Raw genomic sequence first — 25,930 nt, 5'->3', positions numbered from 1 at the left:
ATGGAAAATAAGTTTAAACATTTTTAAATGAAATGGGATAAGAAAAAGGGGAGACAGGATTTTATTGATTGGTATATCTTTTTAATTTTCTACTTTGTGACTCCATTTAAAAAAACCAACTCTGTAATTTTGAAGCAGAGATTCTGAAATTACCACTTTTCTAAAAATACCACTTACAGCTGAAACTTAATATATTGAAGCATTTTTGTTCTGAGGATGATACATATTTTCATAAAGATGTATTTCCAAATGGAAACAGCACTGAGGCTTCTGAAATAGGGAACCTTTCCAAAATAGGCTGTGGTTGCCTGGGTGAAGAATATTAGGTTGCAACACTCAAAAAGGAAATCCTGGCATAGGAAGCAATTGATGAAGGGCAAATGTCTGCAGAGTGTAATGAAGCTTTTAAAGGCGCTTGTGTGGGCCTGCACGCAAGGCCTTGCCAGTACTTTTCAAATTAAAATTCATGTGCTCTGTAGTGTGCTGAGCCATACTCATACTTCCATCTTTACTTCTCTTCTACATAATGTATCATTCTTATTTTTAATCTTCTATAAGTACTAGTCATCATCCTAATGAGAATTGTAGCGTTTTCTCACTCTGCCCTTTGTGAAAATGTCATCATCATAATGGGCAGCAAGGCAGCTTTATGGTGTTTTAAAAATCAAGTTCATCAGCATTTTTAAGCTATCAATTTCTTGTTTTAGTGTCATTATTAGTATTATGAATATTGAATATTTTATAACTCTTTAGTTTTATAAAATATTTTTTTCTTTTAGCAGTTGGGGAGAGGATAGGTATTATCCTCATTTTGTAACAGTATTAACACCGAAGAGAGGCTGAGTGATGACTAGACACATAGATGGTGTGAAAAGAAAACTGAGCGTTTTTTTTTTTAATGTTAGCCTTTAGCCCAAGCTCTTTCCTCCATACAGTATATGTACAAAGTTTTTAGGACTTTTTTTAGTGGAACTCTTCATACACAGATTTTCTTTGCAAAGCAAGAAAATCTGAGCTTTAAAAAGATTCTATTGAGGAAATTATTCTACTCCTGTTTTTATAGTCTCAGAATGTCTCAAGATAATTTTAAATGGGTTTATGCTATCTGGGGGAGAAGAGAATGTCACAGAAACTTACCTGATTTTGCAAATCCAAAACAGTTAAAAATCATAGTATTCAATCTTTAGTAAAATTTCTGTAGCAGATATTTATCCAATTAATTCATTTAATTTGAATTCATTTAATTTGAGCTGTGTTTTAAGTAAAAAGGTACCAATGATCTACTTCATGTTTAATAATACATTGGGTGTTTTTTTGTTTTGCTTTGTTTATAGACTGACTTTTTTTTCATTACAAATACGGAATTTTGGCCTTGGGGAAGAAGGGACTTTTGAATAAAGATCGGTGGCTCAAGCCTGTAATCCCAGCACTTTGGGAGGCCGAGACGGGCGGATCACGAGGTCAGGAGATCGAGACCATCCTGGCTAACACGGTGAAACCCCCGTCTCTACTAAAAATACAAAAACTAGCCGGGCGAGGTGGTGGGCGCCTGTAGTCCCAGCTACTCGGGAGGCTGAGGCAGGAGAATGGCGTAAACCCAGGAGGCGGAGCTTGCAGTGAGCTGAGATCTGGCCACTGCACTCCAGTCCGGGCGACAGAGCGAGACTCCGCCTCAAAAAAAAAAAAAAATAGTTCTGTGGAGGGGGTTTGCGGGGGGTACCTCTAAATTTCCTGAAATGTGTGCAAAATTGTCGTATATGTTTGCACACATAGGACATTTTACGCGGAGAGAGTCCAAAGTTCTTCATTATATCCCTTAAAGGTGTATATGACATCCCCTTTTTCTAATGGTAATATCTGTGACTTAAATAAGTTCCCTTATGAAGTTTGAATATACAGCATTTTCTGCCCTTAAATGAAAAGGGCCATGTGTGAATTCCTTTTTTTTTCCCCCCCAAATAGTGCTTTCGAAAGCTTAGAAGTATTTGCTGAGGGTTGGTCTCAAATAAATCATCATTTATAAATGGAAAGAGATATGGTAGGTTATTGTTGGAAAGGTAATAAATTTTATAAGTTGTAGTAAAGTAAAAGTTACACATTAGTTTATTTCTGAAGCATTAGCCATTCCACAATTATTTTGAGGACTGTGCATTCTAGTTATGAAAGCCAAATATAGGAACAAATCATGAGGATGGAGCAAAAGAAAAAGTTGCCCAAAGGAGTTCAACCCACCATTAAAACCCAGCCCAGTGTGCGAGATTGTAATGATTTAAATCACTAATGAATGTCATGTTATTTGAAAGGGAGAGTTTAAAAACATTAAGTGAAGTAGTAATTTTTCAGTAGTCTAACTTTTAATGAAAGCATTTACTCATGTAAATTGGAGCTTTATTTTTATATATTAGTTTTACTGTTTTATTTGTTTTCACTAAAAATAGTCACTCTTTTCTTTATATTTTCTCATGAAATCCTTCCGAACCACTTCTAGAAATGGCATCGTCTTGCCATAAGTATTTTGTTTTCTCCCCCATCTAGTTTTTATGAAGTAGTGCTAACTCTGCCTTAATTTGATTTGGCATCCCTGCAATTGAACATTTGTAAGTATCTTGTATTATGGCCCATCTGGGTTGTCATAGAAACCAAAGACCTCCATCCTCTTCCCTCTAGTTAAAAATGGAATGCAAACAGGGCTTCAAAGTGACGTTTTTCTAGTACGAGTGACAGCCCTGTGAAGTGCAGAACAGAAAGATTTCTTATTGGTTTTATTCTCCCATGGCCTATCATACCAGTTAACTCTGATGCACATAGCCTTTCTCTTGAAAATCTGGCAAGATACTAATGGAATTTTAAAAATGTAAGCATGGGGGAAAAGAATGTAGTTAATCCTTTTCCTGTTCTTTTATTATACAAAAATGCAGTGTTAGCTAGCAGTGTTTTTGTTTTCCTCCCTATGTTATTAGGTGGTCTGTTGAAGCTGTGGTGCACGTGGGGAGACACCAATTAGTCAGCACAACTGGAGCTTCCATTGTTAGTCTTGTTATTTAATTTCTAGGTTATGTCAATGTGGGCCTATCTCATTAGAATCTACAGGCCCATTGGCTGAGTACATGGCAATACTTTATCAGAATAGAAATTTGTTGATATAGTGATATCTAGTGTGCTGTCATTGGACCTGGTGACAGAACATCTTAGGGCCCCATTTCCAGCCCCCCCCTAGTGGTCACAGAACCTTTGACTTAACCTTGATGGTTTTTCAGTTTCCACATTCCCTTCAGATTCTCTACCAGAACCATACATGGCTTTAAGTTTTTCTTCTTAGACTTTTGTGATGTTTCTGCTTCTGAAGCAGCTATATTAGTAAGTTCCAGTGAATTATTTCAGTTGTGTTAGCGAAATGTCTGATTTTATGGTTAAGATATGTTGAGCTATTGCTGTAGCATTACTTGGAGTTTAGAGTGTCACATTCTTATTTTAACATAGGTTTTGAATATAGAAAATGACACAGTGATCTCTGAACATGAAACAATGAAAAACTGACATACAAATTTATATCCTTTTTTTTTTTTTTTTTGAGACGGAGTTTTGCTTTTGTTGCCCAGGCTGGAGTGCAATGGCGCGATCTCGGCTCATTGCAACCTCCATCTCCCAGGTTCAAGTGATCCTCCTGCCTCAGTCTCCCAAGTAGCTGGGATTACAGGCACCTGCCACCATGCCCGGCTAATTTTTGTATTTTTAGTAGAGACGGGGTTTCACCCTGTTGACCAGGCTGATCTCTAACTCCAAACCTCAGGTGATCCGCCTGCCTCAGCCTGCCAGAGTACTGGGATTACAGACATGAGGCCATGCCCAGCCATAAATTGTTATCTTAGTAGGAATGTTTCAGAGGGGTTGAATTAAAATCATTAGACAATTGAATTTGACAGATCATACGTCAATTTTAAGTGTCTTTACAACTTTTCAAAAGAAAAACATCATAAATTCTTTAAAGCTATTTAAAATTATTCACCATTTGCCTGTTACCTAGTTTCTGGTAATTGTGTACTTGTCTTTAGTCCCATATCTCAGCTAATGGTCATTTTCAGCAGTGAATTCAGAAGTGCTTTACTATCATATCTTGATGAGAGAGATCCTGCAACTCTCAGTAGAGTATGAAGAAGAGGTAGTGCTTAGCTGCTGTTATAGCTAGAGGTGAGAGAATATATTTTCTAAATAACACTGTATTCCTTGGCATACAGTGTAGAAGTGAATAATTTGTTTGCATAGCATAGTGTGGGAAATAGTGTAGCAGTTTCTTCATGCTAAATATATTGGTTTCTTCTCTATAGTTTGCTGCCTTCACTTACAATTTGACTGGTACTATTGTGTTGTCTTGTTTCGCTTAAAACTATCGAGCAGTTAAAAGGGCTAATGCACTATCCTCAGCTCTCTAGTAAATTGAAAAATTAGAATCTCCTCTAGATCATTATTTTTATTTATCAATTTTGTTTAAAAAGACTGGAGATGTTGCTGGTTGTTTAGTAAATGTCATGTTGCAGCCTTACAGAAGATTGCAACTTTCTCTTAGTACAGAGGGTAAGACAAGCCTTCCTGTTCACCACTGCTATGCCTCATCCTTGAGAGAAAAGTTGCTATGTTTGTATATACTGGAGACAGTAGGTGCTTGAACAATGTGAAACATGATGAATTTCTCATCCACTGAGATACATAAATTCTCATGTAGGTATCAGTCCCTTATCATGTCTGTGCTTTGTCATCACTAAATAAGTAATATAATACTTAGTCCTTTCAAATCTGTGTTTTTAGATGTATTTCTGCATATTATTGACATTGTTCTTCCTCTTCTAATGCACTAATTCATTAAATATTCAGCTCCTCCTAAATTATACATCTTTTGTCCTCTATAGATATATTTTTAAATTTCCCTTCTCAAAATAAGCTTGATTTTGAAGTACATTTGTTAGAAACAAGGTAGATTAATTCTACATTCTAGTCTCAAGGAACAGTCTTCTTAAATGTAAAGAATAGAACCCGGTGGAAATATGTACTATGTGCCATTTTACTGGGTACATATTAGTTTATCTGTTTGGAGACCTATAATCAACCACTAGCAGGGAAACTTGCCTTACTCCATTGCTGCAAAGTAATACTTTTTAATTATTACTTTTTTTTTTTTTTTGAGACGGAGTCTGGCTCTGTCGCCCAGGCTGGAGTGCAGTGGCCGGATCTCAGCTCACTGCAAGCTCCGCCTCCCGGGTTCACGCCATTCTCCTGCCTCAGCCTCCCGAGTAGAGTAGCTGGGACTACAGGCGCCCGCCACCTCGCCCAGCTAGTTTTTTTTTGTATTTTTTTAGTAGAGACGGGGTTTCACCATGTTAGCCATGATGGTCTCGATCTCCTGACCTCGTGATCCGCCCGTCTCGGCCTCCCAAAGTGCTGGGATTACAGGCTTGAGCCACTGCGCCCGGCTTTGATTATTACTGATAGACCAAATTTTATTTTTGAATCTCAAAAAAGTTTCTTTGAGTTAGTTAGCATTGCTCAAAATACACACTCTCCCAGGTTTGATCTTGACCTCTGTTTATGGCCCTGTTTTCTCTATTTACTGCTCTCTTCTCTGTTTACATGGTTTTTGAAATTTTCTAATAATTTTCTCTGTTGATATTCTATAAGTAAATGGTAGAGCTCTGGCCAGGCACGGTGGCTCACACCTGTAATCCCAGCACTTTGGGAGGCCGAGGCGGGTGGATCACTTGAGCTCAGGAGTTTGAGACCAGCCTAGCCAACATGTGAAACCGTGTCTCTACAAAAAATACAAAAATTAACCGGGCGTGGTGGCACGTGCCTGTAATCCCAGCTACTTGGGAGGCTTAGGCAGGAGAATTGCTTGAACCTAAGAGGCGAAGGCTGCAGTGAGCTGAGATCACACCACTGCACTCCAGTCTGGGCAACAGAGTGAGACTGTCTCAAAAAAAAAAGGCCGGGTGTCGTGGCTCACACCTGTAATCCCAGCATCCCAGCACTTTGGAAAGCCAAGGCAGGCGGATCACCTGAGGTCCGGAGTTCGAGACCAGCCTGACCAACATGGAGAAACCCTGTCTCTACTAAAAATACAAAATTAGCCGGGTGTGGTGGCACGTACCTGTAATCCCAGCTACTTGGGAGGCTGAGGTAGGAGAATCACTTGAACCCGGGAGGCGGAGGTTGCGCCGAGCCAAGATCACGCAATTGCACTACAGCCTGGGCAACAAGAGCAAAACTCCGTTTCAAAAAAAAGGAAAAAGAAATGGTAGTGTTATTTTGCATGTACATCTTCTGTTTCCTAAAATAGATGTAGAAACTTCTTAAATAATTTTTTAACTTTTAATATACTACATGTATTATAATACTATATACTCAGTAGGCATATTCATTTAATATTGTCTTCAAACCTTATACTGCCTACCACTCTATCCATGGCCCTAACATCCTTTCACATCTAAGAGGAGACAGTGATTAGCACAGTGCTTGCAAAGCAGCAGGCAAATTGATGTTTGTGGATGACTCAAAGGATGTTCTGAGAACCTTTTCTAAACTGCTTTAAATTTGTGTGCTAATAACACAGATGGAAACCTAGCTGTGAATAAGTTACCAATCTTTAAAACAAAGAAGACTAGAATGGTTTGTATTTGTAGTTCATATTCTTGTCCTCTGGGATTCAGTAATCTTTTTAGCCTCTCTCCACAGTAGTACATGTGTATTCCTGGGTAGCAGGCTGATTGCTACTGATGGTACTAAAATATTTTGATAGGAGCAAAACCATGCTGCCATCTTCCTTACGAGCCCGGTGTTCAGAGATGACCTGTTTGCACATGGGCCTGTGGTGTATCACTTTTTTATACAAGAGCAGTAGAATAAAGTCTGACTCGAGTTGATTGAAGTGGTGGTTTTAGGTGCTGATAAGAGGACCTATTGCTGGTGAGGGAGGTTGAAATTGCAAAATGAGTTTGCAGCATGAGGCAGGTCTGCCCAGCAGCAGGTTGATTTGCACCATGAGACAAGCAGCACACATAAACAGATGGCCCAACAATGAGTCAGAACGACAGATCCTGAACAGGTAGATTGGCTTTTGTCTGATGCTTAATGTGGTTATAGAGAGTGGAATTTTAATTTGTCTGCCACTCTTAAGGCTGCAAAACAAGCATTTAGTGAAAGAAATTCTTTTCATTGGGAAATGAAAAACGTTATTAGGCAGAGGAGAAATCTGATTGTCACTGGATCTAGACACTGAGAAACCCAACATTTTCGGGAGCTGTTTTACGTAGGCATGGGCTGGCTTCATCTTTTAGCATGCCGTTACTCAACATCATTGTGCTGAATCCTCTAGCGTATAACGTGCAGCAAGAAGATAGTAAAATGATGTCTTTTATATTTGGATTTTAAGAAGTATAGTACTGTTAATTCCAAGTACACGTTTGATATTTGGGTTAAGAAAAGCATTTTTAAAAAGGATACACTAGTGATAAGTGTCATGAAAACATAGAGCAACGTAAGTTTGTAATGGTATTAAGCAAAGGAAAAACATTCATGGAAAAGATCCCTCAGTTTCATACATCAGGCATAGGAAAAAGGAAGAGTGTAGTAGAACTCCTAGATCTAATCATCCATCTTCAAAATGTAAATATAAACAAACATTTCTCTGCCAAATACTTTCAGAAGTACTAAGCATCTTATTAATTTTCAAAACCAAGATTTTGTGATGGTTTTATATCTCTAGAAAAGTGTTTTAAATATGGCATTTGATGAATAAATTTGTGTACCACTTGACTTCCTATACTTTAATTTTATGATTATCACATTCACTGTACCATAGCCTAACATTTACAATGGATACATTTGTGCCCAAAGAAAGTAAATTAGTAGTGAGCAGTATTGTTAGGTTAACTATTGATCTTTTTTAGGTTACTGTGGTTAGGGATATACTCAGAAACACAAACTGCTATGATGGAAACCTTATTCTGAGATGCTGTGAAGGCTGTAATGCCATTGGTTAAGGCAGAGTTATAAATACAGCTACCTTTTGTTTCCCAAATAATTGGGATCCTATTCAAGATTAATTGTGCCAACACCTACTTTCAAAATTGCCTTTCATTTTATCTGCTCAAGCATGTACACCTAGCCTTTGCTCAGGGTAGAAAAAGCACTAATCTACCTTTGTGCATATGGAAAGTAGCATTCCTGGCACTGCATTAAAAACTCCAGGAGAATGCATTATTAATGGAATACCTCTCTCTCTCTCTCTCTCTCTCTCAAAAAGGGAAATCATTTATGTGGCCACTGTCAAGGATAGAGACAGACTTAGTGCTAGTTCTTAACCAGTGTATTTTTAAAGTGAATTAGTGAGCAACACATAAAGAGAAATGCTTTAGCAAGTAAATTACCACATGTAGCTTGTAGAGACCAATGTGATCTAACTATAATATAGATCACTGTATAATGTGTCAACCTGTAAGCTTTAGTACATTGAGTACTAGATCCTATGTTTTTAATAGGATGCCACATTATCAAAGATTAGAAAAATAATAATGGCTAGGCATGGTAGCTCACTTTGGGAGGCTGAGGCAGGAGGGTGACTTGAAGCCAGGAGTTTCTGACCAGCCTGAGCTACTCAGTGAGACCTCGTGTCTACAGAAAACTTAAACATTGGCTGGATTTGGTGGTGTGTGCCTGTAGCTCTAGCTACTTGGGAGGCTGAGGTGAGAGGATCACTTGAGCCCGGGAGTTTGAGGTTATAGTGAGCTATGATCACACCATTGCACTCCAGCCTGGGTGACAGAGTGGAGATCCTGTCTCTAAATAAATAAATAAAAATTATTTTTTTAAAAAAGACATACACTGAAAATAATAATAAATTTGGGGTTTGAATATTATGAAGATTACCAGAAGGTTTTGAATCACTTTTGATTTAAATAAGCTCCCATCATTTGTTTGCTGGTTTCCAGCTTTATGTTTTTGGTTTGTTTTTGTCTACACATGTATAATTGAGCTGAATATGTGTGCCAATAAGTAACAGAGCTGCGTTCAGCTTCTGCTTAAGTCTGCAGTATTAAAGTCTTCCTTTTGTTACATGTGCTGGTCTTGCAGACTCTGTAGAGCCTTATCAAATGCAGCCAGTTGGTGCTGCTGGTATGAAAGCACAGGGGAGCTCTCATGTGGAAGGTTAATGGAGTGTAATTATAAAGAAAAATGAACTGCTCAACCACTCTATCTCACTCTACCTGCACCGAGAGTGACAAGTGCTCTGATCTTTCATAAACCCTGGAGCAGAGGTTTAACCATCTAAAATTATAACAGTGTAACTGTCACACAAACAAACACGCTGTGAAGTATAGGTATGCACCCCTGTGTAGGAATGATTCCTTCCTGTTAGGGAAGTCTCTGTTAGGACAGGAGCACCTTCAGCCATCAAGAGCACCTGCTTGTTAAACATTGCACTTTTGTGTCACTTCTTCTTTTCCACTCAATTTGTTCCATTTTCTTTTCCTAAAAGTGCTTTCTCCCCTCTGATTAGTGGTAAAGCTGATATCCTGGCGATGAATGGGTTCATTCCACTGTATCCCATCAGACAACAAATATCCATGCTTTCTCCAAGCAAGTCTATCACACTTGCTTTAGCAGCCAACCTTAAATCAACTGTATTCTTATAAATGGGATGGAAATAATTGTCTCTTGTTATTCTCAACATCTAAGCGGAGTAGACTCTCGGACGCTTAGGTACAGTCTGACAATTAGGTCTTTCTCCCAGGTCTGCATATAGCACAGAGATTATACACATTTCTGTGGGCTCAAGATGGAGTCAGATTCGTATGTCCTTTGGTTGAAAATATTATCAGAAATATTTAGTAAGGAAAATGTAGCACAGAGGGACGAGGACAAATACCAGGGAGACATTCAACGCGTGTGATGACTAGACAAACCATTACTAGTGTGTCACGTTGCCAGTGAATATTGCAAAGCCGTCCTAGTACTGGAACATCTGAAGGGTAAGCTAAGCAGAGCTGGGTTGCAGAGCCGGGTTGATTTAGTGTTTTTTGCCAGCTCAGCACAGAGTTGAAATAAGGTGTTGCAGAATGATGCAACAGCAAAACCCCTGACATCTTGTTCTTACAAAGCCTAAAACATAACCACTCTTGGTGAGGCTGTGCTGCCTACTGAGATAAGTAAATTCAGCATCACATACATTAGTCCTGTGGAGACTAAGCAGAAGTGATGGCTGCGTCACCTACACAGCAGTCCTATTGACTGAGCCCTGGTCTTGCCTGATAGGTGGAGGAGGGGCAGCCAGGATTCCTAGTAGCAGCTCTGAAAGCAGGGAGGCTGGTTTTAAAACCTCTCTGTGTGGTTTGTAATGGTATTTCCACAGGCCCTTTGCATATGGGTTTTGATTATCTGAGCTCTATTTCAAAAGACAAATAGCTACATAGTTTTTATGGCAGTAAGATAAACCTGTTAGTGAATCAAATTTTTAAATCCAGCTTTAATGGATGGTAAGTAAAGTTTGCTATGACTGCTTTAAAAACCCACCAGAGCCCAACACTTTACCCAGTCTAAATGTTGCCAGTGTCCATTCCATTTTAAAAATTGAAGTCATTATTCCAGAATTGAGGTTTTTGGCTTGAGGCTGGAAGGTTAGCAACAGAATCTTAAAATTGTCCATCATACTCCGTAGACAAGGAAGTATATCGTTGTTGGGTTGGCTCCAGCATTTATCCCTGCTCAGCAGCCCTGCCAAAGAGACTGTCTTGGATGACAGAAGTACAGTCTCCCTGGCACTTAGGAGCAAGTTATCTAGCTCTGTCCAGTCCCTTTAGGAACGTTCCCACCCCTTCCAAGTACTTAGAGCAGTTTCTAGGAAATTCACCTCAGATAGGCACTGTCGGTATAGCAGGCTCCAGAGCCATCTCGCCAGCTGCCCGAGCCTCATCCCCGACTGTCCGGTTCCCTAGCATCACTGCATCCACTGGCTCCTCTCCTGCTTGGCCCTTTCAGTGTGTTGTACAGGTTACTCTGCTTCCTTGGATCTCAACAGTCTGACTCTGTTTCCTGGCAGTTGACTGTATCTAGAGACTATGACCAGAAAGGGACATCTCTCCCTGTTGGCCCAGCTCCCCATACTAGTGTACTCTGCATTCAGTCAGTCTGCTTGGATGCCACCCAACCTCCTGTCAGCCCTGGAAAAGTTGGCTCAGAAAAATGAGCTCCAGCTTTTTGTTAGTGAACAGAGCTTCATTCAAACTAGTTTTCCAGAGGGTAGGGATTCCATATTCTAGTCCCAGTTTTACTGTCACGGAACCGTGTAACTTTTGATTGGTCACCCATCACCATGTGCCTCACTCTCCCCATCTGAATCAATGACAGTTAACATAATTAGCCCCGCACAGTTCTGAGAGTCTTATTTGATAAGAAGGTTTGAAAATTTACAATTGTAAAGTGCTGCGTAAATATGTGATTACTTACACAAGCACACAGAAAAATCACATCATTAGGGAAATATTTGTGGAAAATAGTACCATCATTTTTCATTTAGGATCTACTCAGAAAGTAAGATTCTTGAAAAATTATTAAATAGTCCATATGTTTATAACATGAATTCTTTTTTCTTAATCATGTAAATTAAATGAGTTTGAAAAATCAGAGTACTCAGAAATGAGAACCAGTTAAATGTAAAAGATGTTAGTTTCAGTGTTCTGGTTGGATTCCAAGGGAGATTATTTCATTTTGCTTACTGTAATTCCCTGGATAGCTTCAGCAAGGTAGTTTTCAGTTTTCTGACCCCTACTGTACAGCTCTTTAAACAACTGCTTTCTCCACCACTTGAGTTAGCTGCGGTTCAGTGGTAGAGGAACGGATTTCAGTTTATCCTTGTGTCAGTCTTATGTGACAGGGGTTAAATTATTTGTAAGGTACTTTAAGCTGTTTTGATAAAGTAGGCACCATTATGAAACGTATTACTACCATTTTCATTTCCACTGTTGTATTTTGTTTATAGTTGTGTGTCTCCCTGTGTCTTCAGTTATTTTATTTTACCATATTCTTCTCAGAACTCATTCGTAACTTGCCTTTTGTCTGTGCACTTTCCCACTAAAGTTACATCCCAGCTCTTTCATTATGATAAAATTTTGATTAGTCAGAAGGCCATTTGAATTTTCTGGTTATCTAAAATCATTTTTGGTTCACCTTGTGTTGTCGAAAAATTTTCTTTCTTTTTTTTTTGAGATGGAGGCTCGCTCTGTTGCTGGAGTGTAGTGGTGCGATCACGGCTCACTGCAAGCTCCGCCTCCTGGGTTCACGCTATTCTCCTGCCTCAGCCTCCCGAGTAGCTGGGAGTAGTAGGCACCTGCCTCCTTGCCCGGCTAATTTTTTTTTTTTTTTGTATTTTTAGTAGAGACGGGGTTTCACTGTGTTAACCAGGATGGTCTTGATCTCCTGACCTTGTGATCTGCCTGCCTCGGCCTCCCACAGTGCTGGTATTACAGGCATGAGCCACCGCGCCCAGCTGAAAATTTTTCTATGTCTAATTCTACTTTCCTAATACTTACAGTTCAGTGAATGTAATTACCATGTGAGGGTTGAAAACTGGTAGCCTATGCGCTTTATCTATCAGCAAAGATACTTTGTTTGACTTACAATATTAAAAGCAGTTCATTGATTAGTGTTATTAGGGCACTACCTCTCCAGTTGATGTTAGTCCATGCCATGCCTAGTATCTTACACCTGGCCTGCTTCATTGTCTTGTATTAATATTACCTGCCTGGCAATAGGTAATCATCCTATTACATGTTCTTGGAAAATGTAATCATCAGTTTACATGTTCATGTGAGTGAGATTTCAACCCCTGAATGAAACTGTTCTTTAATGATTTAGCTTCTTTAGGTGTGTCAGGATCATCTTTGTGAGCATTTGTTTTCTCTGTGCAGTGCTATAGAGGTAAAGATGGACATCAAGAAGTTGTATTCTTGCCATTCAGAGATTCATAGAATTTTAATAGAAGATAATTTAGAGACTGAGTGCAGAAGCTGAGAACAAGATTGGGTAAATAACTGACCAAAGGTCACAAACCTTGTTTAGTGACAGAACCTAAGTTTCTCGACCCATTGTATTATTTTTACAGCACAATACTGCCTCTCTACTTATTTTTTCTAAAAGCAGAGTGGAGGAGAAAAAGTGTGTGTGTGTGTGTGTGTGTGTGTGTGTAATTTTAAGGTTTTAACTCTATATTTTTGGGGCTTACTGCAGCTGTATTACAGGTGTGAGGGCTCCAGATCCTTACCAGCAAGCCAGGTACTGGTGTTGGGGGTTTGAGGTGGGAATATGCAATTAGTTATCAGGAGTTGGAACTCTTTAAGTCTGACTCTATCTCTGATTTGTGACCTAGGTTTAGTCACTTACTCAGAGCCTCATTGTTCTTCCTGGCAAGTAATATCCATCTGATATTATTACTTTGTTTTTATGTAACTGTTATAGAATTCACCAGCTACTACATTAGGCCATATGGAAAAAATCAAGGTACTACTGTGATACATTCAGACAATGCAGTATTATTCAGAGCTAAAAAGAAATAAACTACCAAATCACGAAAAACATAGAAGAACCTTACATGCTTATTACTAAGTGAAAGAAGCCAATTTGGCAAGACTGCATACTGTATGATTCCAACTCTATGACATTCTGGAAAAGGCAGAACTGTGGAGGCAGTAAAAAGAGGAGTGGTTGCCAGGGGGTGAGGGAAGGTTGTGCTGAGTAGACAGAGCATAGAGGAATTTCAGGGCAGTGAAACTATTCTGTGTGATAGTATAATGGTGGCTGTATGTCCTTATATGTTTGTCTAAATCCATGGAATGAACAGCATCAGGAGTGAACACTAGTGTAAACTGTGGACTTTGACGGTATTGAGGTGTCAGTGTAGGTTCGATTGTAACAAATGTTCCACTATGTGTAGCTTGTTGATAGTGGGGAGATGTGGGGTGGGGAGGCCAGGAGTATGTGGGAACTCTACTTTCTGTTCAGTTTTGTTCTCAACCTAAAACTGCTCTAAAAATAAAATCTTCTTTAAAACAAAAATCAAGGGACTGATTTTATGTTCATTGTACTAGACTCTTTTGACCCTGCATGTCAGTACTTTTGCTGTATGTAGAAACTGAAGAACAGTATAGTAAAAGCATGAACCACAGCTTCAGTACTTAGAAGTATACTGGAAGAAGATGAAAATGGACTGGGTCCAGTGGTGCACACCTGTAATCCCAGCACTTTGGGAGGCTGAGGCGGGTGGATCGCTTGAGTCCAGGAGTTTGAGACCAGCCTAGGCAAGATGGTGAAACCTTGTCTCTACTAAAAATACAAAAAATTAGCTGGGCGTGGTGGCACATTCATGTAGTCCCAGCTTCTTGGGGAGCTGAGGTGGGAGGGTCACTTGAGGCTAGGAAGTCAAGGCTGCAGTGAGCCCTGATCATGCCACTGCACTCCAGCCTGGGTGACAGAGTGAGATCTTGTCTGGGGAAAAAAAAAAAAAAGATGAAAACACTATAAATTATTTTTACTGTGGCCATTCCATCCTTTCTAAAAGGTGAGAGGGGTGTGTGTATGTTTGTGGTAGTGGGTGCATACATGTGTATGTTCAGGTGTGAAGACTGTAAATATTTGTGTAGAAATTTGTGGATTAGACTTTGTAAGTAAATTTTATAATTCTCATCACCTGTGAAAAATGTTTTTCTTCATGCTTAATATTTAATGAGGTACTTAAATTCTTTTTCTTTTGATTTTATTTATCTATTTTTTGAGTCAGGGTCTCACTCTGTTGCCCAGGCTAAAGTGCAGTGGCACGATCATGGCTCACTGCAGCCTTAACCTCCTGGGCTCAAGCCAGCCTCAGCCTCCTGAGTAGCTGGTACTACCAGTGTATGCCACCACACCTGGCTAATTTTTGTATTTTTTGTAGAGACAGGGTCTCACTTTGTTGCCCAGGCTGGTCTCAAACTCCTGGGCCCAAGCAGTCCTCCTGCGTTGGCCTCCCAAAGTGCTGGAATTATAGTCATGAGCTGCTGTGCCCAGCTAAATTTTTTTTTAATTTATTTTGAGACGGAGTCTCGCTCTGTTGCCCAGGCTGGAGTGCAGTGGCGTCATATCAGCTCACTGCAACCTCCACCTCCTGGGTCCAAGATATTCTCCTGCCTCAGCCTCCTGAGTAGCTGGAACTACAGGTGCTCGATGTCACGCCCGGCTAATTTTTTTTTTTTTTTTTAAGTAGAGATAGGGCTTCACCATGTTAGCCAGGATGTTCTTGATCTCCTGACCTCGTAATCTGCCTGCTTCGGCCTCCCAAAGTGCTGGAATTACAGGCATGAACCACCGCGCCCATCCCACCCCAGCTAAATTTTTAACCAAATGCATTTTATTCATTAAGAGACCGTTCATGCTTTTGTTCTACATTGCTGAACCTCTCTCTTTAATAAAATTTCTAGTACTGATGATTTAAAACAAACAAAAGCAAATGTGTTCTGAAATTCTGAAAGATGAGTTCAGGTTTCTTGTGTCTCTGATGTAGTAAACTCAGACTAAATACAGAGAAGTGCAAATTATCCTTTGTCAAATGTGTTGGAAGAGCCAGTTCCATGAAGTTAATCAGCCATCATTTTGGCAGGCTACACTTGTGACAAACTTGCACCCTCCCTGTTTGATGAGGGGTCTTGTCAGAAAGTAAATTTGTAACATTGTTCTTTTTTTTTTGTTTAAGTGATTATAACAAATATTTGGTGGTAAATTTAACTACTGAAATTGGGAATACTTTGTGAAATTAAGAGGGTAGCATTCAGCAGCTTTAGAATCTTTTCTTTCTTTTTTTAAAGACAGAGTCTCGCTCTGTCGCCCAGGCTGAAGTACAGTGGCAGGATCATGGCTCACTGCAACCTGCACCTCCTGAGTTCAAGCAATTCTCATGCCTCAGGTTCCTATGTAGCTGGGACTACAATTGTGCCACCACCACGCCTGGCTAATTTTTGTATTTTCAGTAGAGACAGGATTTTGCCATGTTGGCCAGGCTGGTCTTGAACTCCTGGCCTCAAGTGGTCTTCCAGCCTCAGCCTCCCAAAGTGCTGGGATTACAGGCGTGAGCCACCACGCCTGGCCTAGCAGCTTTAGAATCTTTTAAAATGTATGTGTCTATGCTGTTACTGTAGATGATTTTTTAAATTATGATTTTAAGCATCAAGAGTGTGATGTTCAGAATGTACTTTGGTTAAAATACTTTCCAATTAAAAATGCCAGTGTTTAGTTATTTACCAGCATTACTTTTGTTTAAATGTAAGGCAAATATTACATTTCATCATAGAATATTTTCTACATGATATATACTGCCTGCTACAATATGTTTTTCTAATATTATTGTCTTTTTCTGTCTTTTAAGAAAACATACAGAATTGAGGATTCTTAAAAGGTATCCTCATCTTTGAAAATAATGGATCAATTTCTTAGTGGATGTATTCTGCATAGAATTTGGTTAAATAATCTGTTATATTTACCTCTTCTAGCATCTGATTCTGTCTTGTGTTTCTGTGAAAATGGGACTTCCTACATTATCTCAAATGGTACCTAGGGCTTGGAGTAGATAAAACAATTTGTTTTGTCTGAGCAGTGTTCCATAAAATGATAGGTGCTTTGGTTTTGTTCCTCCTTTCCCCTCCTCCCATTTAGCATCATCGCTGTACTTGAATTGTATTTTCATATCCAACTTGTCAGGGACGGCTACTGTGCAGCCGTCTCCAGTCAGCACTCTTTTGTGAGGAAAACCACAGCAGCTACAGTGCAGAAGAATGGGAGAATTTCGGTAGTGTCCAAGACAATTCTGATATTAACAAGGCAGTGCTGCCTTTTAGGTTGTGGGATACAGCCATATAATGATAAATGACAAGCTGGTGGTATGTACAGTGATGTTCTATAAACAGACAGTTACAGAGGGATAGACATTTTGCTCTATTGGAGCTTAATTTACAAATTAATAGCCTCTATGTTGTATCTTACTGTGGTACAAACACAATGATTCAGGTGCTTTTTTTTGGGGGGGGGTGGGGCGGGGACGGGGTCTCACTCTGTCACCCAGGCTGCAGTACAGTGGTGTGCTCTCGGCTCACTGCAACCTCTGCCTCCTGGGTTAAAGCAATTCTCCTGCCTCAGCCTCCCAAGTAGCTGGGATTACAGGCGCCCACGACTACGCCCAGCTAATGTTTTGTATTTTTAGTAGAGACGGAGTTTCACCATGTTTGCCAGTCTGGTCTCGAACTTCTGACCTCGTGATTCACCCACCTTGGCCTCCCAAAGTGCTGGGATTACAGGCGTGAGCCACCGCGCCCGGCCTCAGGTGCTTTTTTATGGTAAAAAACAGCTAAATTGTGCAGATTATAAATGGTTCTTATGGTTTTTTTTTCCCCATAGTCCTCATTACTGTGTCTAGGATCTTTGATGGGTCAGGTTACATACATACATGTATTTATTTATTTATTTATTTATTTATGATAGAGTCTTGCTCTGTTGCCCAGGCTGGAGTGTAGTGGCATGATTATAGCCCACTGAAGCCTCAAACTCCTGGGCTTAAGGGATCTTCCTGCCTCAGCCTCCCAAGTAGCTGGGACTATCAGGCATGAGCCACTGTGCTTGGCCCAGGTTACATTTAAATTGGGCATCTATTTTATGCATTCATAATTATGGCCCTGAACCGCCATAGAGGTACAAGAAATCTGGGATGTACCTAGATTACCACAGGGATATATACACTAATATATTTGATTTCTGAGATTAAAAGGCAACAGGTAGCATTTGCTTTGATATTGTACTTTCTTTTTGGCAGTTCTCAAAAAAAAAAAAAAGGCAAACATAGTTTGAACTAGCATTCAAATGATTAGATGTTAAAAATCAAGTGATTGAAATACAATTGACATTGGAAATAAAAGTCACATTTAATTAGCTGTTGCTCTGAGTTAAAAATTCATACTAGACAAATTGTATTATTCATTGGTTACTATCCCTTTTTTTCACATTGCCCCTGACAGTTTCCTAAGCATTCCCCACCATTAATTCATTTGATTCCCAACATTTTTCTGAAGGAGGGAGGATGATATAGTTTAGTACTTCAAAGAAATGTAGAAAACTTGAATGTAAGCCATCTGGACTTTTTGGTCTTTTATCACACATGAATATATTACAACTACCATTCCTAGTATGCATTGTTCCATTGTAGTTTATGTGTTTATACTGTTTTGCCCCAGTATCATCATATGTTACATATTAGAATCTGTAATTCTCTAGGGGTCACATCTCTCTTGAGTACAACAGCCACACTCTTTCTTGTTTGACACAAATTAAAGGCAGTCCCGGGTTTTTAGAAGGGTTCCTAAATTTAGGCAAAGTCTGACTATATCAATATTAGTCTTGTATAGTCATACTTATCAAGTTAGGGGGAAGATGGGGTTGAGTTTACTTTTTAGAGCATGAGTGAATTAATAAGTAAACTGCATTTCAATCAAGCTAGCAAATTAAAGATCTAAAGTCTAAATTTTTAGAAAGATGGACTGTAAATCCTAATGATATTAGTAAAGGGTCTCATCTCCTGTGGAGATGGGATGTAAAATCCATTGATATAAATACCTCTGTGTGTGTGTGTATGTGTGTTTTGAAGGAAGAATAAGTCCCAAAGAATATTTTTTAATTTAAAAAGTAAGCCAAAGTCTAATCAATACCATGACATATGCATTCTCTGCCATCTGTTAAACATCCATGCGGAGAATTTTGAACTTTACTGAAAAAAAATCTCTGATAATTACAACTGCTGCTGTTCTTAATTTATTTGTACTTTATAAATTCCATGACAACTTGAGAACTGTAAAATAATTATGTCCCCAAATCTCAAAACCAAGAAACAGACCTTCCTTTGTAGACATTGTGTCTAGTTCACTGTGAAAGATAAGGTTGTAGATGCTGTTTCTGTCAAACAGGTGGTATTTTAAAAGGATATGTACTTTTTTTTGTTTTTGTTTTTTTTTTTTGAGATGGAGTCTTGCTCTGTAGCCCAGGCTGGAGTGCAGTGGCTGGATCTCAGCTCACTGCAAGCTCCGCCTCCCGGATTTACGCCATTCTCCCGCCTCAGCCTCCCGAGTAGCTGGGACTACAGGCGCCCACCACCACGCCCGGCTAGTTTTTTGTATTTTTTTTAGTAGAAACGGGGTTTCACTGTGTTAGCCAGGATGGTCTCGATCTCCTGACCTCGTGATCCGTCCGTCTCGGCCTCCCAAAGTGCTGGGATTACAGGCTTGAGCCACCGCGCCTGGCCGATACGTACTTTTTAAAAGAGGTTTAAAAGGGAAAGAAACTATTTCTTACAAAATGAAAAAAGTGCAATTATTTTAGCTAAGTATATTTTTATAGCTTCTGCCACTAGTATTCCTCCCCGTCCTCCTCTGTTAAAATTCTATCCTGCGTCTGCCCTGGACTATCCCCTCCAATAACTCCAGTGCAGATTCTTTTATTGAATTTTACTTGCGTTAAGGAGGGAGTTTATCTTGAGTTTCTCTTCTGTGTTTTTGTTCATAAAATGGTGAAATCTTCACTTAGTTTCTGTTTCCATTAAACAATACATACCTTTTACTCTAGATTGTGATTTTGTCTCTAATGTCACTAACACATCCCCTCTTCTTTAGAGGATACTTGTGTGGCACATTCTGAAGACTGCTCTGTCTCCTTCCTGCATCCTTAGCATTGATGAATGTTGGTGTGACTTATCAATGCAATGACTGAGTGTTAGTTAGATGGTAGAAAGTCTTTTTTTTTCTCTTTGTGTAAGTTCTGATCTCATCAACAAATAAATATTTCTCCAGGTTAGTTTTTCTGTACACATAAAATTTAGTATCCTTGGTTTCATTTTGAGCAATTGGTGTGTCTGAAGACCTAGAAAGATTTTGAGTAAGATTTGATAACTTTCTGGATTTGTGAAAAGTTACAAGTCTCTATCAGCCTCTGGTATAAAGAGTGAAGGTTGTATTTTTAGATTGCATGTTGACTTGTGGCAGGAATAAAAGGATACATCTTTAAGGCAATACTGTGTAAGAAGATGTCTTGAGTGGGTGTGGCCATCTAATAATTGATATGCAACAGATAATGCCATGTAGAGCACAAACCAGTTGAGTATGACTAAATGTGTGAAAAAACAGACTTGAAGCACCGACATCCAGTTATGCAGGGCAGGGTCTTGAAGTTCCTTTTGAGAGAAGCTTTCTAAAATTTGTGGGAGCAATTTTTGATAGAAATAAACTAGTGGGTTGATTAGAGGGGTGGGGGCAGTCCTTCCATCTCTCTGTCTCCCTTCTCTGTTGAAAAAAGCCATGGAACATGGAACGATTGACTTAGATGGTGGAAAAGTGAACCTGATTTTCTGTTGTATTAGACCTATAAAATTCCGTATTTTTCTTCAGGACCTGTCTTGCTGTCGTGTGAACACGTTGATAGTATCGCTGAATGTCACAATATTGATCACTGTGACTACCTGTCTTGGAAACTGTGACTTGAAGTGTCAGAGGCTCTGTGAACTCTTCTGCCTGAACAAACCCTGATGAAACCCAGTGATGTGAATGTCAAGGGAATCTAAGGCTCCGTGTTACATGCTGGGTTTATGGAGCAGTTCTTGACAGATGGATTGAAGGGGGCGGTACTAGCAGTTCTGGAGGCCTGGCACATTGGCTCATTGTTTATAGAAATATATTAAGAAAAGATGATAAGTTATTAATTTTTTCTCCCCCTCTTCTGCCTTTGTTCTTTCCAGCTTTCTTTTTTCATTTCCCTGATTTTTTCCCTCTCTTTTAACTCTCATTAACTTATCAGTGAATGATGAATGGCCAGTTTGTGAAATTTAGCCCTTTCTCAAAGCTTCAGGATAATGTTCCAATATAGTTAGCTACATGTAAAGATCTCCATTATATGTGAATACCTTTGAAATTATCAAATCATGTATGCCAGTATAACCTTCGTCGATGACCAGCAGCAGTCATAGCTTCCTCGTTTAAAACACATAGTAGTAAAAATATAGGCTTATCTCCTATGGAGATGAGAGGATATCCTTTGTATAGAGGGCAGTGAGAACCTTGGATGATACCACACAGCTAGGATTTTTGAGATATTTTCGCTGTATTCTCTTGCTGCCACCTAGAAGTGGTACTGACCTAAATCCAGGGTCCCTCTGAAGTCATTTGAGTGCTGTGTTTGCCAGAGCTGCAAGACCGAGCTAGAACGAGACTGGATTGTGAGACTTAGAAAAGCCAGCTAATATGCACAGCAACTCTCCTTTAGTCCCAGTCCTTGGAAGAGCTTGCAGGGTCTCCACACCTAAGGAGCACCTCTGCTGCAGAACTCACCTGGCTTTCAGTTACTGGTTTCTAAGTGCAGTCATCTATATTTAAGTGACAGAGGGCATCAGTGCTTCCTCCAAACCTTGATTTAATTATTTTTTTTTCCCACAGATAACAACAGACATGTATAACCACACATGCAGTATTCTAATCTGGTGAACACAGCAAGGAGTAAGGGACAATTCATTTCTGAGTGGCAGTTTGACATACCAAAGCTATCTTTTAAAGAAAAGCTTTACCCAGCTCCTATGATCTGACCTGTAATGCAGTGCTCTTTCTCTTTTTCCTTTTTTTCCCTTTCCTCTCAAGGACTGATGTAAGTTTGCAAGTATTTTGATCATGTCCCCCCACCAGCCCCCACCCCAAGCTTCCACAGCTTTGTTTCAGGTCCTGGGGGAGGAGCAGTTGTGAATGCAGTGTGACTCACTTGACTCCCACGCTCCTGATTCTGGTTCTGATTGGTCGTCACCTTGCTCTAGCCATATGGCTGAAGAGTAGTACTCTAGCCCGCATCCCTTGCTCCTGCTTTCCCTACTGTTCCCTTCTGTTGTACACGACATTGGGAGCGGGTTCTGGGCTTTGTTTCTTGCTTCTAGTTTACTTTAGCTAGGCAGTGAGTAGGAGAGCACACTGTATTTCCTAAGGATGGCTGTAGAGGAGAAAAAAACACCCTTTCCTTTTGTGACTGGTATAGTAATTAGTTTCCTGTGCCGTTTTTGTCCAAAGTTAATTTTTTGGCAGGTGTCATGTTTATGTTGTATTATTTCCTCCTGACTTATCTCCTTCCTCTGATTTGATCTGTTTTGGGTTTTGTTTTTCATTGTTGTTTTTGTTTTGTAAGAGCTCTTGGGGTTCCTTTCTCTGGCTGCTGATGCTGCATGTTAGCTAGTTCATTAATATGTTTGATGTCTGATGGGGAGGAGGACTGAAAGCAACTCTAAATAATTATTTAATGTTTAAATGTCTAAATGTTCTGACGGTCACCAAGCAATAAAATTTATATGAGATTCTCAACATTATCTGCAGCACCACTGCTATTACTTCACCTTCTCCTAAACTATAGCAGTTTAATTATTCTGCCTTTTATTTTGGAGAAATACAATTTTGAAGACTTGAAAGTTAATTTTTATAAGCATTTCATATTGTATTAATTTGCAGATAGTTTTGCAAAGACTTTAAATTCTGCATCATTTAAAAAAAATTTTCTTAGAGAGGCAGTGCTAGCAGAACATAATGCATAGCAGAATTTTTTTGCCCAAAAAATTGGCCTTTATATGATATTTTAATTGTCTGAAAAGAATCAATAATAAAAATATTTTTCTAAAAGCCTCTTGGCCAGGCATGGTGGCTTATGCCTGTAATCCCAGCACTTTGGGAGGCCAAGGTGGGCAGATTGCATGAGCTCAGGAGTTTGAGACCAGCCTGGGCAACATGGCAAAACCCCATCTCTACAAAAAATAAAAAAATTAGCTGGGCATGGTAGCACACTCTTGTAGTCCCAGCTACTTGGCTGGTTGAGGTGAGAGGATCGCTTGAACCTGGGACGTGGAGGTGGCAATGAGCCAAGATTGTGCCATCACACTCGAGCCTGGGTGACAGAGCCAGACCCTGTTTCAAAAAAACCAAAAAAAAAAAACCAAAAAAAGAAAGAAAAATACCAAAAAAATAAGCAAACAAAAACAACTCTCAAGAAAACTTTTTTTTACTTAAATGTTTTAGAAATTCATTTTATACATATTTTAATGTTCAAATATGTTAAACGAGTAATTCACAGATTTGCATTTTTTAGAGAATATGGGGGATAAAGTTGGTTATAGCCATAAGCAGGTATTTGAAAATTAACCTGGCTCTTATGGTTTCATCTATTTAAAGCTCTTCGTTCACTTCTTTTTCTTCATTCATAATCTATATTAGAAAATCACAATCTATTTTTATCAGAAATAGCACACCTCCGCTAATGAACTAACTTGAAAGTGTATGAGATATGAGAGGAATGCTGCTTTTACCTTCTTCCTCCCATTAGGGCAGGAGAGTCAGAGCCCAAATATGGCCCCCAAATAGTTATTACATGCTTTATGAGCCATTTGTTGGTCTTTGGCCCCACCACTTTACACATCATGAAAAGAGAACAAGGACATTTACTCAGCAGTATAGTTTTTTTTGTTGTTTTTTTTTTTTTTTGAGATGGAGTTTCACTCTGCCACCCAAGCTGGAGTGCAGGGTGCAATGGCATGATCTCAGCTCACTGCAACCTCCAACTCCTAGGTTCAAGCAATTCTCCTGCCTCAGCCTCCTGAGTAGCTGGGATTACAGGCATGTGCCACCATACTTGGTTAATTTTTGTATTTTTAGTGGACATGGGGTTTCACCATGTTGGCCAGGCTGGTCACGAACTCCTGACATCAAGTGATCCATCCACCTTGGCCTCCTAAAGTGCTGGGATTACAGGCATGAGCCACCGCGCCCAGCCAGCAATATACTTCTAAGTGCAGAGTATAGTTGTGAACAAAATAAGCCTCTGCACACATGGGGCTTATATTCTGTTGAAATGTATTATAATAATGAAGGTATCCAGAAACACATTTCTCTTGGATTTGAGCAAGGCCTAGAAAGTTTGAAGAACTTTGACTTTAATTTTTCACTCTGTGCAGTTAAATGCCTACTCTGCCTAAACAAACATGTATACCTCCACAGAACCTGTTCCAGCGAAGAAGTACTGCTCATGAGTTACACATTTCAGTAATTTAGAATGTCTGTTGTTTATATGGCATGTTACTGGGATCAAGATTTCTTTGTTTAACAATCTGTTTAACGTTTTCAACAGGGACAGATACATGATGTTTGCTTAATAAAAATTACTATGGCTAGTATCTGTGTTATCATATGCAAAAAATAATAACTTGGGCCTAGTAGTGTGTGCTTGTAGTCCCAGCTACTTGGGAGGCTGAAGTGAGAAGATTGCTTGATGCCAGGAGTTCAAGGCTGTAGTGCATGCACTATGACTACACCTATGGATAGCTACTATACTCCAACCTGGGCAATATAGAGAGACCCTATCTCTCTAATAATAATAATAATGACCAACAACGTGCCAATCACAGTTCTGAGTACTTTCCATATAACAAGTCATTTGGAGCTCATAAAAACCTCAAGGGTACTGTTAACCACCTCATTTTAAAGAGCAAGACAGTGAGGCACAGGTAGGTTCATAAACTTACCCACCATCTTAGAGCTGTGAGTAGCAAAACCGAAATTGGAGTTGAAGTAGGATGGCTCCAGAGTCCTGCTTTTTACTGCTACATTGTATACTGCCCTTAGCATGCTAAGTTAATAACAGGACATCTGAACTCTGCTGTATTTCCTCAGTTGCCCTTTATATATAAAACATTTCTTACACCATCAGTTTCTTATTAGCAATAATGTATATTAAATGCTTTAAGCTCTTCATATGTAGAACCTGTGTAAATTTAGATGTAATAAGTTTTAGATGAAGCTAGTTACAGGAAAGATGTCAGAGCATATTTCTATGCAGCTGATAGAGCAGTATTATAATATATTTTACTTCTTCTTGTCTTCATTTGGTAGAAAAGAGTAGTTGAACAGCTACGGAAGAACCTGATAGTAAAGCAAGAACAACCGGACAAGTTCCAAATACAGCCATTGCCACAATCTGAAAACAAACTACAAACAGCACAGCAGCAACCACTACAGCAACTACAACAACAGCAGCAGTACCACCACCACCACACCCAGCAGTCAGCTGCAGCCTCTCCCAACCTGACTGCTTCACAGGTAAACGTGTGGATGGAACATTGCAGGCTGCAGATTGTAGACTGATTTGTTATTGGTCATATAGAACTGGGTCCTGTCTCAGACTATACTGAGCTCAGCTAGAACTAAACAAAAGTTATTTTGATTGCTTTTTTATAGTATAACCAGGTAAGTATCATTTGAAATCATTGGCAGAAGGAAATAGCATTACTAAGAAGCAAAAATCAAAATGATTTCCCACCTGTCTGAAGAAGGGGAGAAAGGTAGTCAATAACAGAAAAATCACTTCTCTGCTTTACAGCAGAATTAAAATCTTATTTTGAATTTTTCGAGGTATTTATTTACACTTGTTCTAAAAGTTTATGACTTGACCTCTTCTGGAATTGCTTTTCTGGAATTCTTAGCAAGTAGGCCTAGAGCTATTCCAGGATCAGTGCTCTTGGGACCAGATAGAAAGAAGCATTTGGAAGGTGCTATGGCTGGGCTCAGTGGCTCATGCCTGTAATCCCAGCACTTTGGGAGGCTGAGGCAGGCAGATCACTTGAGGTCAGGAGTTTGAGACCAGTCTGGCCAACATGGCAAAACCTCATTTCTACTAAAAATACGAAAAAAATTAGCCAGGCCTGGTAGCAGGCACCTGTAATCCCAGCTACTCGGCAGGCTGAGGCAGGAGAATCACTTGAACCCAGGAGGCAGAGGCTGCAGTAGGCTGAGATCACACCACTGCACTCCAGCCTGGG

At 39.6% G+C, this 25,930-nt stretch overlaps 1 protein-coding gene across 3 annotated transcripts in view; it reads left to right on the top strand.

Annotated features, from left to right (window-relative positions):
* PHF21A (PHD finger protein 21A) overlaps nt 1-25,930 on the top strand; it is a 196,625-nt gene that overhangs the window by 118,718 nt on the left and 51,977 nt on the right. For all 3 annotated transcript variants that reach the window (XM_011963301.1, XM_011963302.1, XM_011963300.1), the window contains one exon: nt 25,005-25,211. In XM_011963301.1, coding sequence (XP_011818691.1) covers nt 25,005-25,211 — 207 coding nt within the window. The remainder of the gene's footprint in view (nt 1-25,004; nt 25,212-25,930) is intronic.

Source organism: Colobus angolensis, unplaced genomic scaffold (assembly GCF_000951035.1).
Source record: "Colobus angolensis palliatus isolate OR3802 unplaced genomic scaffold, Cang.pa_1.0 Scaffold61, whole genome shotgun sequence".
In the NCBI taxonomy this organism is placed as follows: Eukaryota; Metazoa; Chordata; class Mammalia; order Primates; family Cercopithecidae; genus Colobus; species Colobus angolensis.
This window is presented reverse-complemented; position numbering and strand designations above follow the sequence as displayed.